Genomic DNA, 16,412 nt, shown 5'->3' with positions numbered 1-16,412 from the left:
CCCTCCTCCTTCGCCCGTTTCTTCCCTGTATCCCAACTGCTTTTGCGACAGCACAGTACTGGCATGTAAAGAGGCTGGGGTTCTTTTTCTGCTCTTTCCCACTCCTTCTATAGCCTGGTGAAAGAACCTAGGCTATAAATAAGCCGCTGTCCACAACCCAGCAACAAACAATGAGTTCTCTTTGTGGGTTGTTCATGGTTAACAACCCATAGTTAGCCCATAGTTCCGAGTTCACACGTAATGATAACCCATGATTCAAGATTTGTAATTATGTACAAACCAGGTCTGAGATTCCCACTGGTGTTAGTAGAACATGCTGTACGTATTTTAAAAGTTTTTTCTCTGCAACTCTGTGGCCTAGATACAAGATATGCATATAAAAAACAAACACAATAATCAGTATTACTGCAGTGTATCCAGATGAAAAATTCAGAGCTGTTAATAATGCAGTTACAGTAATTGTCATCCATAGGTTTAATGTGCTGAGCATCTTAAGATCATGCTAGTTCTACACCTGTAGCAATTTAACTACCAGATTAGTACTTCCTCTTGCATTCCCTCTTACTTGTTCATCACAAGTTTCTTTCATTTGTCTGTTTTATTAAATAAAACTGTTTAAACACAGGGCAGGGAAGGACTTTTCATGCTGCTCATGTACTAAAGGTCTTAACCCATTCAAGGTATTCCCACAGTTGCAATACCACAGTTGCAAAATCACAGTAATATCAAACACAAAGTGCTTTTTCCAGAACTCTAATGTTGTATGCAGTTTGCATTTTCTCCCTTGGCTGATTCAATTCTGTATTGCTAAACTGGAGTAGGGGAGATGGGCACGGGGGGGGGGGGTGTCAAAGTGCATACTACTGCTAGGAAGAGGTTCTAGCTGGTGGTGGTGTGCGCATTGCTGCCACACCCTGATTTGCCATTAAGACCAGCAGCGGGTCAGGATTCTGTCCCAGTCCAACTTGTGAGTCTGTCTTCCTAGAAATGCCCTGGAGAACTTGTCAGCACAAGCACTCATAGGATCATTTTTCTAATAGTGTGGGGAACTGTTCTGACTCCTATTTCCAGTGAGAAAAATAAAGCCCAGGAAGCCTAGTGTGACAGCAGAGAAACTCAAAATGATGATTAGGCCAGTATGAAAGCACATTAGCTAGCCTAGCCCCAGTGCATTTAATGAGACGCAAATGGCTTTTGTGCACCTTCTCCTGCTTCAGTACTTCGTCGGTCACACCAAGTTCTGTGCCAAACCTACAGAAGAAGGCACAAGTTAAAGCAGTGGGTGGAATCATTAAGAGTGTCACGAAGACTGAATAATTCTGGCAGCTGGAGGAGGCTGGTTGTAAAAGAAGCTTCTATTTAGAAGCAGTTGCCTGAGTCAATTAGGACTGATAGAGGGGGGAAAGAAGGAAATAGCGAAAAAGTATCCAAAACTTATAATGGGGGCTGATAAAATTCAATAACCTTTGCACACTGACAAGGAAATTTGATGCAGACTCTTCAAACAACTTTCAGAAAAGTTTCCTAAGAGTTATCTCGTTTTATGGAGCTGCCACACAGAAAGGCCTGAGGGGAAATCTTTGAAAACTATTACAGAAACCCTAAAACTTAAGTTTATTCAGACAATACTCCCCCCCCCCCAGTTGATGTGAAAGTGAATCTTAGGGTATGGTTTACTTTCATTGTGGTCGTGATCTTGAGCTTGGAGACAGTTTGCTACTTGTTAATTTTTTTCCTGGGATGCCCATGGTGTTATCATGAACATCATTAGAGTTAATCCTATTAAGGAGAGCTGAATTTGACACAAGGAGGGATTGATCGTTTGAAAGAAAATACATTGGTGCAGAGAGATTTTTCTGACAACAGCAGTTGGGTCTGTGCAGATGCTCTATATGTTAGCTGTGGGGGCAGTATATCATTTGATAAAAATATTCCAGTAACTTGCAGTGGCTGATCCATGACCAACATCTGCTGGGGATGTAGAGAATTCCATCTGTGGAAGGAGCTGTCCCAATTTCTGTGATACTCTTTTACACTGCTCACATGAGCAGTCCACTCACATGAACAGTTATTTATGGGTGTTAACTGGCTCATAGGATAGTTGCACCTGCCCTAAGATCCCTGTTTTAATTTGTTCTCAAAGGCAAAGTTGATTAAAAGCCCTCTTAGCCATGCCCCAGGGAGAAGGCATGGCCAAAGAGAGATGGTTAGAAACTCTATCATAAAAGACAGACCTCCAAAACAAATGAACAGCATCTCAAAATTAATTTTAACAGGCATGACTGCAATCTTCTGCATAGTTGCCTGAGAGAAAGCTCCATTGAACTCAGTGGTGCTTACTTCTGACTGTATAAGTTCAACTCGAACTTTAACAAAATATCTTCAGCCAACTGAAATGCAAACGATCTTGCAAAGAAATGCATTTAAACTGCTAGTGTAAAGAAGGAACCCCATCAAAGAAAAGGAAATAAGTATCCACCCACTGCTTGATTTTTTTTTCTAATTCTCTGCCTTCCTTTCTGCTAATTTGTCACAAAAAGTACTAAAACTTGAAAGCCTTGTTATCAGCTGATGTACTTGTCAGAGCAAGGAGAGTCTGTCAATTACCCTGGCACTCTGTCAGATGACATAATCACCCCTGCTCTGAAAAAAGTCCTAGAACTGTGCTCCCCTGTATTCCCTCTCCACTACTCCCCGCTGCCCACGTGATGTGTTTGCTTCTGGGCGACCATGCCAGGTTGCAGGCTGGAGACTGAACATTTGAATTACCATTCAAGAAGAAAAGCCATAGCTAGGATGGGTGAGAATTTTGTTTCAGTTTTTAAAAAAGAATTTAGCAAAATTCACAATGTTCTCTATATTGGGGAGAGAAAGAACTTGAGATTTAAAAAATTGAAAGCCAACAGATGCACCCATCCAGGCCTAGAATGTGTTTAGCTCTTAAAAGTCCAGGTTGGAATCCCTGTGAATTAGTGCTGAATTAGGATTGCGGCCTCTTTTTTCTGACACGGTCCTCATCTTTAACAGCTATATGGCAAGCAGGCACAACTTGGTCCTCTCCATGCTGGAAGTAGCTATACCTATTGAATTTGGCTGGTGCAGATGGGTGAGAATTTTGTTTGAGTTCATTTTTTATGAGAATTTACCAAAATTCACCAAGTTTGTATTCAGTAAAGAAATTACTTGAGATTAAAAACATTTGAAGGCAGGAGAAAGCAAAACTGACAGATTCACCCATCCATAGCCATAGCTCAGTTGCAGAGCACATGCCTTTGCGCAGAACGTTCCAAGTTCAATGCCCGGCATCTCCAGTTAAAAGGTCAGGTAGCAGGTGGTGGAAAATACATCTGATAGAGAACCTATCTAACCCGCTAGATAGTCCCTGGCACTATCTCACACAGCAGGACTAGGAAAAGCCCCTGTGTGGCAGAGCTGCTGCAAGCTGCAGGAGACAATCCTGGGCTACATAGACTAATGCTCTGCCCCACCCCCACCCCTCACTCACCGGTTATGGTTGTCACTGCTCCCTTCACAGCTAAATGTGCTATAAGATTTTCAGAGTGAAAGGCCGGAAGCACTGACCGAAGGTCCAGATTGGAAAAGAAAAGGGTTCTATCCCTTTATGGAGACATAGATGAGGAAAAGAGTTAAGAGCAAGATCCAAAACAAGGTGCTGGTACTATGTGCTGGTAATTTGCCAACAACAGAGCTGACAGGTGCCCCTTTGAAACCAGAGTGTCTGATGAGATATTTTGTTAGAAGACTGAAATTCAGCAGGACAGTGGAGTGGGGAGCGCTCTTGCAAGCACTGGAGAGGCATGTGAGTAGCTCGGTGGCAGCAGGGCTTCCACAATGGCTTATCCTTGTCTGCACTTCTAGCTAGTCAAACACCTAATCATCACCTTGGGTTCAAAAGTGGAATGAGGGAAATAGACAGACCGTCTTCGGTAGGGTGCGTGTATGTGTGTGTTCCCCAAGTTCAATGCCTGGCATCTCCAGCTGATTGATCAGGTGATGGAAAATACGCCTGCTAGAGAACCTGGAGAACCACTGCCAGTCAGAGCAGACAATAATGGTTTAAATGAACCAATGGTCTGACAGCTTATTGGACATTTATTTATTATTTATTTGTGGAATTTATATTTATACCACTGAATATAATAAAATCTCTCAGCGGTTCACAATTGTCTGTCTGTATGTCCCCATGTTCAAAAACCCATCCAGACTAGGAGAAAACTACATATATCTCTTCACCCTGAGATGTGTGTGTCTTTGGTATATGCAGGGATATTTTTTTTAATGTGAGCAGCGTTCAAATATACTACCTGAAGTGTAGTATTTCAGCAACAGATACATCACATTGGCCGTTTATCTGAAACATCAGATATAAGTTTTACATTCTTGGGCAAATGTCGGAAGATGCCCATTAAGTGACAAGAGCACAAGTAATGGGACAAGAACACAAAAATTGCCATGCTGGGTGGGGCAAAATGCCCATGCAGCCCAGCACGCCATTGCCTCAAGGAAGACCTAGAGAAGATCAAAACCAGGGCAAGACATTGTTAGTCAATCCTCGTCCAGCCTCCCAGCATGAAGGCTTCATTTCCAGCTATTGTAACTAATAGATCCATCCTTTTTTTAACAATAAGGAGTGAAATCTGATCAGGGTCAAAGGCTTAAAGGCACCTGAAAGGGTTTAAGCTCCCTCTCAAAGTCTGTGTAATGGTGGAGAACCATCTCACAACGTATGAGCTCAGGCATGAAGTAACAGCTCAGTGAGCTCACATTATATAAATGTACAAAGTAACGTTTGATCAGAAATTCTCTCTCTCTCTCTCTGACTTGGAAAGAAAATTACACAGAATAACTCTTGAAGAAATAACTTCGGAATTGATGGAGGGTGGATATTTTGAAAAGAGATGCTTGTTTCCTTTTGATATACCTTCTCGGCACCACAGCAGCTGACAAATATGTACTTTTTAAAAATCAAATGGTGAAATTAATAGCCTGGTCTTCCTAAGATTTGCTCTTGGAGCAGTGCTTTACCAGTATATAAGAGCTGTGTAGTAGAAGCTGTGCATCACCCCATGGGGGAAAGGGGAAATTTTCTCTGCCCTTAATGGAGAAGCATGGGGAACTGAAAGCATGTGTCAGTTGTGCTTCCTGTTCCTTCCCCATATCTATGCATCCGAAACAGCTCTGAGTGTAAATGAGAATTTAAAATTTAGACAGTGAGTAACTATAGCAAAATATGACATTCTCACTGGGAGCTAGTACATATACTGTATTTGTACAGTACATAGTACTGTATTTGCTACCTACCTTGAGAAAGCTAATTTAAAATTCTGCTGATTAATTGCAGTTAATCATATGCTGCCCCATATTACTTTTCCTTGTATTATTTTGTATTGTTATTGTAGCTGGAATTGTCTTTAATACTGCATTTTAAATGTGATTGTTAATATTTATATGTGAACTGCTTAGGGTTTTTATTATATTAATCAGTATATAAGTATTGCTAATAAATAAATAAATATGGTGTGTGTGTTTTGTTTTTCTTTGCCAGGAAATCTGTTGTCCAATTGGACTTAGCCAATACAAAAAAGGCTCTCATTGTACCTGCTTTTGAGACCCTCCGCTATCGCCTCTCTTTCCCTAAATCAAAAGCAGAGCTGTTGTCTATGTTGGACATGGGGACCCTCTTCACATTCAGGTACTGCATATACCTTTTTAAAGAAAAAATATTTTTAGCCCACTCTTTTCTGAGAGTTTGGAGATGGAGAAAAAGCACACTCAGTCATAGATTTAAAACATACTAAAACTATATTTAAAAAACCTACAACGGTTTGTGAAAATTTGTTCTCACTCTCACCTTTTATTGTTTAACCTCAACCACCAAAGGTCAGCCCAGGTAAGTGTCTTGCACTATTTCCTTGAGGTGGCTAGGTTTGGAAGGTTCTCTGGGGAAGGAATGTCCTTGTGTTTCTCTCATTTATGCTTGGTACATGGGCGATACCATGAAAATGATGCTGTCTCTTAGCCTTAGGGTTTATGGAGGGATATAGGAAAGGATATGGATACAAGTATGGAGAAAAAGATGATGTATTTGTTCAAAAAGGAAAGAGCATGAGCCAAAAATATTATACCACCCCTGTTTTTGAAATTATGCAATAATTATAAAGTTGTTTTTTAAAAATTATTTACTTATTAAATTTATTAATCGCCCATCTGGCTGGTCACCCAGCCACTCTGGGCGATGTACAACAATAAAAACAGTTCAAAACAATAAAATTCAACATTAAAAACATCACATTTCTAAAATTACCCTAACCCACCCCAAATGCCCGCCTGAACAACCACATTTTTAATGCGTGGCAGAAGCTCATTAAAGAGGGGACATAGCGAAGTTCCATAGGGAGGGAGTTCCACAGAGTGGGGGCCACCACAGAGAAGGCCCTCTCCCTCGTCCTCACCAGCCTAGCTGTCCCGGCTGATGGGACAGAAGGCCATCCAAGGCTGATCTTGTTGAGAGTCCTGTCTGGTGTTGCTGGAGGCACTCCTTAAGATAGGCTGGGCCGGAACCATATAGGGTTTTAAAGGTCAAAACCAACACCTTGAATTTGGCCCAGAAAACAACTGGTAACCACTAAAGCTCCTTCAGCACTGGAGTGATGTGATCTCTCTGGCGGCTGCCTTTAATCAGGCGAGCCACCGCGTTCTGTACCAGCTGCAGCTTCCGAACCGTCTTCAAGGGTAACCCCACGTAGAGCGCATTACAGTAGTCTAAACGAGAGGAGACCATGCCATGTACTACCGATGGGAGCAGATGGTTGGGAAGGTAGGGGCGCAGCCACCGTATCAGATGGAGTTGGTACAGCGCTGTCTGGCTCACAGCTGACACCTGAGCCTCCATGGACAGCTGGGAATCTAAGATGACCCCCAAGCTGCGGACCTGGTCTTTCAAGGGTAGCCGTACCCCATTCAGCACCAGGTCAACATCCCCCAACCTCCTCTTGTCTCCCACCAAAAGTACCTCGGTCTTGTCAGGGTTCAGCTTCAGCTTATTCCTCCCCATCCAGCCACTCACCATCTCCAGACATTTGGACAGGGTTTCTACAGCCAACCTTGGTGAAGATTTGAACAAGAGGTAGAGCTGTGTGTCATCCGCATAGTGATGACACCGCACCCCAAACCTCCTGATGATAGCCCCCAGCAGCTTCACATAGATGTTAAATAGCATCGGGGAGAGGATGGAACCCTGTGGCACCCCACAAGTGAGCGGCCACGGGTCCGAAACCTCCTCTCCCAGTGCTACCCTCTGGTACCTGCTGGAGAGGAAGGACCGGAACCACCGTAATACAGTGTCTCCAATGCCCAACCCCTCCAGGCGGTCCAGGAGGATACCATGGTCAACAGTATCAAAAGCCACTGAGAGGTCAAGGAGAACAAGGAAGGAGCATTCGCCCCTTTCCAGAAAAATAGAAAAATAACTGTTTCTTTCCTAGTTAAAAAAAAAATCTACTGGGAAATAAAACATCCAAGTATTGACTTCACTTTTATGATCCATCGTCAATTAATTTTTTCACATGTGGCATTTATTTTTTCCAGTAGGTATTTGCGTTTTTAAAAAAATTATTAACATCAGAGTAAAAAAGATGGCCTAGGCTTCTGGGTAATTAGATTCTTTGCACAGTTTTTGGTCACTTTTCTTGGCCATCTAATTTCTCCAAAACTCTCTCTACACACACACACACACGGCCCAACAGCCAACAATTTCCGCCTCTATTTTCAGGATGGTTTAATAAGTCGTTAGTAACCATTGAGGCCACGTGGATGGGGGAAAGCTTCTGTGACAGTGATTGCTGATCATGCCTGAAGCATCCCGAACCCTCTCACCGAGCACTAGATTGCAATCTTCCCTCAGTGAAATTGCTTTTGTCACCTATTTCCCAAAATTGTGGCCTTGCCTGCCTTTGGGCAGCTGAGAAATATAAAGTTGTTCTCCATTGTAAATTCCCTCTTTGTATCCCCCTCCCAGCAAATTTTGTGGTTGTCTGGAAATATTGGGTATAAGAACTTTGTGGTAGAGAATAATGTATGACTTCATTCTGGATTTTGTATCAAGGGCTTTATATTAAAAGTCTTCCAGCCAGCTCCACGGCTGCAGGAAAATTAGGCTAGCAAGATTTGGTCTGCTAAAGGGGGCATTCGTGTGCTTAGGCTCTTTTTAGCGCAATATGCATCTATACAGCCCCATGGGTCTTTGCTGCTCTGAATCCAACCTTCTACGTTACAAACTGCCCATCAAATTGCAAGGTGTTCTTTAGTGCTCACTCCCCAGTCTTCATTCTTCACTAGTCACAAGACCACCTGTGCTCTTTAAGCTGCTGAAGGAGTTAGGACATTATGCTATCTGAGGTTAAGGCAAGAGGTGGAGTGGGTTGGTAGTTAACTGATTTTTCTTTTTACAAAATATAATCTCTCATCGCAGAATGTTTATACACCAAGGAGAGTATTTTGCTCTGACACATGACACAGGGCCTGTCCATGTCCAAAGCTTCTTGTATGATCACACCATATGAAAATTGTAGTTCCAGTAACAAAAAAGAGGTTATGCTTATTCTTCCTATGCTTATTCTTCCTTCCCATCTTTCACATCCATAAAAACTAAGTCACTATCTCCATGAAGAAACAAATACAATGATCCCCTGTTGTAGAGATTCTGAAAGTCTTCTGGAAAATATCTAAATGGTTTAGTATCAATACAAGAGAGAGTTTGCTTTGTTGTAATTAATTGTTGCTGTTTTTCATTTTCTAGCGAAACATGGCCATAGCAGAATTATACTACTCAAATGGTCACTGAATAATATGTTGATTAGGTAATGGCTAAACTGGGACTCAAAACATAGTATAAATACAGAGAATGAACGAACAAATGAACTCTTCAACCCCTAATTTTTTGAGCCCTTATTTTCAACCCACCAAGTACAGGACTATAACTGTTTCTTTTCTTTTTTTTAAGTTAGAATCTGCAGCATCACTGAGGGACTGGGTAGCCAGTTCACAATCACAATAGCCTTGTACAGAAAGTCAGTGTCATTTGCATTTTATTGCTGAGGAACTAAGACTGAGAAATCATAGCCACTCACTGTGTGCCGCTTCACACATTCTATAGAAAAGGGGTAGGCAGAAGGTAGGTCTCTGGATGTGGTAGACATCAACTCCCAGAAGCCTCTGCCAGCATGGCCAGTGGTGAGGAATGCTGGGAGTTGAAGTTGAAAATATCTGGAGTTCTACTTTCTGCCCACCCCTGCCATAGAAAGCCACCCTTCCTGTGCTTTTAGATACCAGTGGGAAGCCAGCTGTTCATTCTTCTGATGCAGAGACAGAACACGCATTTCCCCTTTGACATTGGATCCTACAGTGCACATGGAATAGAAATGTAACCCCAATTGTGCTTACTATCTCACCACTTCTGCAAAGCATGCAAAATACCCCAGTGATTCCAAGGTGAAGCCAGTTCCCCATTTCAAGTCAAACATTTCCAGGGAGTTCATGGGTGAACTGAGATTTTACCCAAGGTCTTCTGAGTCCAAATGCAACACCAAGTGTACTTGACTCTGCTGGTTCTTATGGTAAACACTTGAACACTCTAATACATGTTGCCTGTGATATAATTGTTTTTTGGTGTAATCGATAAATGTGTGGCAAGAGCCCATGTCAGTAATTTCTGGGAAAGCATAAGGAGCATGAACGCAAGAGAAAATTATTGATCGTTGTCTTAATGGGGTGAGCTCAAGCTGTGCTTGGATAGGCCTTGCTGTGACATGAATAAGATTAACAAAATATAAAAGGATGCTTTCTTGTAAATTGAATTGATTGTCTTAGATGGAATTGCGTAGATGGGACATGGCAACAAAATGATAGCTGTGATGGCACTGAAAGTATTTGTCTAGGCTTTTATTTAATGCATTTATCGATCTGAATTTCTTCCATAATAACAAAGAAGCACCTCTTCACAGTTTTGCATGCCTTGAAAACAAGCTGCAGAGTTAAGAATAATAAGCCATTATCATTACTGGGAATGGCATCTGAGCTCATTTTCAAAAGCTTTATCTACATGCCAGCGTATCCCATCTATATCCCAGTACTGCTACATCTTCAAAACTTGGGAATGAAAGGTTATTGTCCACAAGCCATACAAGGATTGTTTTCCTATTTAGTCATGGTTTGCCCTTCTCGTAGTTAGGAGCACTTATAATTAGAGAAAACATTGTAAGCCATGGCACTAATGTCCAAGTTTGCAAGTATTCCATGAGCAATCTATGACAGGTAGCTTCCAAGTTTTGTCCCTTATCAATGATGCCTCCAACCAATAATTTTATGTCTGTTCAAGGTATCATGTCTGGACAAAAGGGCATGCACCAACAAACTTTGCCAAGTGGAGAACAGCCACCACACCTTATCGAGTTGAGTGGGAAGCAGATTTTGAGCCATATGTTGTGGTAAGGCGGGACTGCCCAGAGTATGACCGAAGGTTTGTTGGATTTGGCTGGAACAAAGTCGCCCACATCATGGAATTGGATGCACAGGTAAGGAAGAAAGATTTCAGTTATGATAAGATCATAAGAACAGCCATGCTGGATCAGACTTAGATACTTTGTCTACCCAGTGATATTCAGGAAATCTTTATTCTAATATAATGTGTATCTGTGCAGAGAGTTTAAAAGAGGTCTGTTCCTCCTTGTATGGTACATCATTGGTCACTAGAAAGCTATAAGAAGAATACTGTTGCTTAGGATTCACTGGAACTAAAAGGAAGAGTTGTATGCAGCACATTTGCTGTCACAGCTAAAAAATGACTAATCATTACGGTTGACAGGTGACATGTTGCAATCTCTATCATTTTTTCCTGTTGGCTGCTACTCCTAATGCAGCTGTGTTCATAGTTGTTGTGTGAAGATACAGCCAAGACTCTTCCAGCCTCCAATGCTTTTAGACTACTCATCAGACAGTTACTGAATTGCTCAGTTCTTTTTAGACTGCTAGGTGAAAACTCTCCCCCTTCGCATGCCAGCTTTGTATACATGGAGAATTCTTTTATTGGGGGAGAACATTCTGACCCCATATGAAAGAATCAAGCCCAAGGTCTTATAGTTTAGCAACAAATGTGTGAAAGTTGCTGTTCCAGGAGAGGGGAGAGCCTAAAAATAAGCTAGCCCTTCTTGTGTCAAACGATGCACAGGGCAATCACTCCCAACCCCTTGGCAAGCATTTTGCCCAAAGAAGGGGAGAGATTAAACTGTGCATCATGCTGCTAATCACCTCCTTTGCATTTGTAACAACCACTTTAAGTTGGGAAATCAGCTGTGCAGATAGCATCCAAAGCAGTTTGCCAAGACTGGTGGAGAGATCCAGATCATACTCCAGAATGCCTCCCTTTAAAAGAACATTTACCACTTTAAAGAAGGCAAACATTTTCGTTTTGGTTCCCACATACCCTAAAAGAAGGCTGAAGTTGGGGGGAAGTGACTTTAAAAAAAATTGTGAAACTGGGGGGTCTCCTATTTTTGCTCAACACTAAGCAAAAGGGATACAGAATCATTGTTAAGGGGCCACGGGGGACATTTTAGCTTAGTCCACAGTGCTAGTCAAGTGGAAAAGCAGCTCACACGACTCAGCCATGAGACTACAGCTCATAAATGTGTCACAGAAAAAGCTAACTCATGGAGAAGGATATTTAGACAGATAGGAAAGGAGCAGCTAACAGATTGTATGGTCTTGCTAACCTTTCCTTTCCCCAGGATCTACTTTTCCTGTCCAATCCCACTTACAGACAGGGGAAGAGTCTGGCAAATGTAGAATGCTGAATGAGCAGATAAAGTGTTGGTCCATATAAGTGGAGGGTATGGAGAATGGGGCTGAAACAAAGAGAGCAATCCTATGCTCTCAGAGTGGAGCCTCCGGTATTTGGAGGCTCCGTGCTTTCCTGTGCCCGGTCAACTTTTGCCAGCAGGGCAGAAGTCAGGAGGGAGGGAGGGCTTACTGTATTTTTCTTCTATCCATGGAAGAAAGAAACATCAATCTCTCCCATTGCCAGCAATGGGAGAGAAACATTTAGACATCCTCTTGAGTGCTTCTAAATGTTTTCCTGGGTCGGGGCATGTTTGGGGAGCCGGAGGGCTTAGGATCCCTTAGATCCAAATCCAACAGAATGCCCCCTGAAATGGCCAGCTTCCCCCCTCTATGAGATCAGAGTTCCAATCTCATAGAGGAAGCCACTGCAAAAACCTCTGCAGTGGCTGGGATGGGCCAGGAGGGGGGCTCCAACATCAGAAAAAAACCTCCAAGGTCATAGCTCTGTCTATGGACTCAGAGGGGTTTTTTTCTGAATCATCCTATGGTTCCTGGGATGCTGTCTACAGATTATAGAGTTGCTCTTTAAGGGAGCTGGTGGAAGTTGGGCTCAGGAATAGGATTGGCTTCAAGATTGCTGAATGGTAGTGGAGACTAAAAAGATACAACTCCTCCATCCTACAAGTACTTTGCTTTTCCATACCAACAAGCATAAGCAATTTTTATTTTGCAATATAGCAGGCTTTATACACATTTTAAATTCCAACTTGATTTTTATCATCCACACTAAGTCCCAGCTCCCACCAGCATTTCAAAATACCAAGTGCTACATTAATTGGAGGAGGAAGGTATCATCATCATCTCCATACCACCCAATAGCCAAAGCTCTCTGGGCAGTTCACAACCATTCATAAGGTATGGAGGCTACTGGCAAGTTGATCACAAATCTAGCATCACTTGGGACCCTCCAGTTCCTTCTGTTTGACCTTGGATACATGTGAACAGGACCTCCCGCTTTTCAAGGCTCTCAAGGGCCCATCAAGGGGTCCCTTCTGTGGATAAGTGGCTTTAGTTCACTGCTCCTGCAACAAACAATGCAGAGTTTTCTTCCTGCCCAAGAAGATAACAACCGTGAACCAGTCAAGGCATGTCAAGTGTCTTGTGCTTGAGGCAGAAGGTTTGCTGTAGTGGAGCAGTAACTAACTAAATAAAAATAACAAAGCCATGCAGTTGCAGGAAGAAACATTTAATGTCACAATGGGAGAACAAATAGAGATAAAATTATTTCTCAGGCCTCATTGTAAATGTTCCTTGATCACTTTCCAGATCCAAATATAACAGCCATATTCATAGCATTCTCTAAGGTTCCTCCCCACACACACACACACCTTGTGTGCTTACTGGAACCCTCAAAATATGAAAGGGGAGGGGGGATTCAGTAGCCAGGATTGGGTCCACCTGGTTGTAGCAGGGTGTCCCTGCTTTTACTTACAGTCCTTGAAAATAGGTTTGATTTTAGCTCTGCAGAGGTTGCTTCAGGGAGCTGCTGGTCATTTAACAATGACAAAAACAAAAAACAGGTTTCTTTCTTTTCTCTAAATTAGGCTGCTACATGAAGGACATTTGGGGGAAATCCAGGGTAGAACTGGGGGTGAAAGGACTATGAGCTTAGCTCTGGTACTGAAAACAAATTCCTGACCCGACCATGTGCCCAGAGGCACCTGTTCTGTAATTCAAAGTGTATGTCTACTCCCCGCCCCACCTGAGCAACTATTTTGCTCCTGGCTCTGGCTGGTGCACCTCAGGGTTTTAATAAAATGAGAAAGCAGGTTCCAGAAGCCTGATATTTGCCCATCCCAGGCTAGATGCACCTATAGTTCGTTGGTATAAATGTGCTTCATAGGGTAAAATGCAGCCTAGGTTTCCACTGACATTATTTCTGGGTTTGTGAGGTCATGGTCTTTAGTGAATAGCCTTTGGTTTTTTGCTGTGAGTGTCTTTCTGGACATTTCTCTAGACTCCAAAGAAAGCTCCCAGATGTACCCAACTGCCCAAGGACTCCTGATTCCAAGTGAGCGTATCCCATTTTATCATTCTCTCTTTGAATTGCTAAGGTTCCTGAGTTCAGTGAGGAGGGGAAATCCCACACAGGAATTTCTTACGCTGAAACTTAAAAAAAAATGGTGGGTTCAGGAAGAATGACCTGCTTCTCCACCAAACACTACAAGTTGACAAATGTTTTCTTTTGCTGATGCTGTCCTTGGATATCAGGTCCTGCAGTCAGTTTGACCCCCATAAACCTCAGGCCTCACTTTATGATTCATTTTATTTCCCTTCCTGTTTGCTATTCCCCAGCAGTTCTAAACCTCTGCAAGTCCAGGTGATTGTTATTAGAGAAGGACCATTTTGATCTTGCCTGTAAATATGTCATCATGTTCCACAATCCTTCAGTCTATAAGGTCCTAACTTGGCTGACTGGGCCGTGATCAAACACAGGAGATCTTCCATTAGCTAAGTATCCTTGTTGCCAGAATTCACTCCCCTAATGTTGACATGTAGCAACCTTGTTCAAGTAGTCCACTGTTGTTTCGGATGATACCTTGGTGATTCAGTCTGTGAGGGCTTGTTTCTGGGGTCACATGGCAGCCTCAGAACTCCGACCTCACATCATCATACATGAGAGAAACATTAGAAACACAGGAAGCTGCCATATGCAGAGTCAAATCATTGCTCCATCGATCTAGCTAAGCATTATCTACATTGACTGACAGTGGCTGCCAGGTTTCAGGCAGCAGATGCCAGAGACTGAGCCTGGGACTTTTGCATGCAAAACATGTGCTCTACACTGTGTTATGGTTTAGGAAACTTTTTGGAGAAAACAGCAGGTCTAGGAAAGTACAGGAACTGAAAATACAGTGTATTTAAACTGCCCATATGGGACTGACTTATCAGCTCCTGTTATAAGATAAACGTTTTGCATATGAAAAGAAAGGTTGCTTCCACACTGGCTGTATAGTCTGGAATTGCCATTCATTGTTCAGGGCAGTATCGAATCCTTCCCCTGCACTAGTGGGCCCTACCACTAGCACAACGGGAAGCTAGCGATTCCAGGAGCAGCCAGAAAGAGTGGAAACGTTAGTTTCCAAACTGGTCAGTGGAGCTTGCAGAAGGAAGCTCCCCTGACCTGTCCCAATCCAGAAATAAGTGATTCTGCTAGGGGTGTACAAGAATTTCGTTTTTGCTTGCAAAACATGCGAGTGCGCCCTGTTCGAAACCTCAAACACGAACACCTGTCTGCTGAAAATATTCACGAATTGTCGAACACATGATCATGTTTGTCTTGCTCCCAATTCCCAGTTCAATTTGCACAAATTTCCTCAGCATTTGAATCAGCCCTGCTTTAGTCTATGAAGGACATTTGCACAAATTAGGAAATTTGCGCAAATATGGCGAGGTCTGCACAAATTTCGGGAGATTTGTGCAGGTCTTCTGTTTGAACACTACTCAATTTGTGCAAGTTTCCCATTTACTCAAACCAAGCAGCAGTCATGAAAGGGAATTGAACATGAGATGAGTGGTAAGATGATGTTTGAAGAATCCTAGCGAGCTCAAGCATTGCTTGTCCATCTATCCCTAGTTTCCGGTTCTTTCCAGGGTTGCCTAATGAACCACTAGGTGTCTGTTGCAAGAGCGTGGGTCCCTCTTGTGGAAGAGATTAAGGTGGAGTATTGGAAACTGTCCTCAGTCTTTACAGACAGTTCAAACAATGATGTTGCCAACATGCTACATTTCTATATTTTGTTCTTTTTTTTCTGCTGTTCTGCAGAAGACTTAAAACACAATAACAGTAACAAAATCTGTTCATTGTGGGCGGGCATAGCATTATTGAGGCTTTTCAAGGGTCCTGTACCTTTAATTAGAAGCTTTCTTTCTGTAGCTTCTGTGTGTAATTGTTTCCTGTTCAGTGTGGTACAGTATTCGTGATGCAAATACCCTTAATTGAACTATAATTATTCAGTTCCTCTTCCTGCTTTTCAGGTGGGGTGTGGATAATTACTGGTCTGATCTCTTTGTTTTTGTTTTAGTATTATTATTAAATGGTGCTATTTTGCATTTAAAAAAGAAAAGAAAATGAGAGAAAACTAGTACTCAAAGTGCTTCCTCAGGGAGAACAGGAACTGACTACTTAAAGGACAGGTAAGGTGTAATTCCTCACTAATGCCATTCCCATTGAACAGGAAGCCATTATAGGCAGAAGCCTCAAGAAGGAAGCTTATAATTAAAGTTGCTGGGGATCTTAGCTGAATAAACTTCATAGAAAGCTCATGGCCATGGAGATGGGCACAGGCAGGTAATATAGCACTATATTAAATGCTTTGTGGACCCACTGTTTTAATTCTGCCTCTAGCTGATTACAGAAAAGCAATGCTTCAGCAGCACCAAAAGGCCTAATGTGGGGGAAAAGCCATAGTCCTCTGCAGTCTTCCAGAAATAGGCAGGTGCTTTGCCTTGGAATAGGTCCTATATTTGCAAATGAGTTTAGCTTGAGTTTTCTA

The 16,412-nt window shown here is 42.4% G+C and overlaps 1 protein-coding gene across 1 annotated transcript in view; it reads left to right on the top strand.

Moving 5' to 3' along the window:
- The window catches only part of LARGE1 (LARGE xylosyl- and glucuronyltransferase 1), a 522,810-nt gene that overhangs the window by 502,980 nt on the left and 3,418 nt on the right, over nucleotides 1-16,412 (top strand). Inside the window, exons 13-14 of the mRNA XM_084809690.1 lie at nucleotides 5,567-5,713; nucleotides 10,397-10,592. Of these exons, the coding sequence (XP_084665816.1) occupies nucleotides 5,567-5,713; nucleotides 10,397-10,592 (343 nt within the window). The remainder of the gene's footprint in view (nucleotides 1-5,566; nucleotides 5,714-10,396; nucleotides 10,593-16,412) is intronic.

This window comes from Heloderma suspectum, chromosome 7, assembly GCF_057233095.1.
Source record: "Heloderma suspectum isolate Gila_16-S chromosome 7, 16-S_ref, whole genome shotgun sequence".
Classification (NCBI taxonomy): Eukaryota; Metazoa; Chordata; class Lepidosauria; order Squamata; family Helodermatidae; genus Heloderma; species Heloderma suspectum.
The sequence above is the reverse complement of the archived record's forward strand: the minus strand, read 5'-3'. Positions and strand labels throughout refer to the sequence as shown.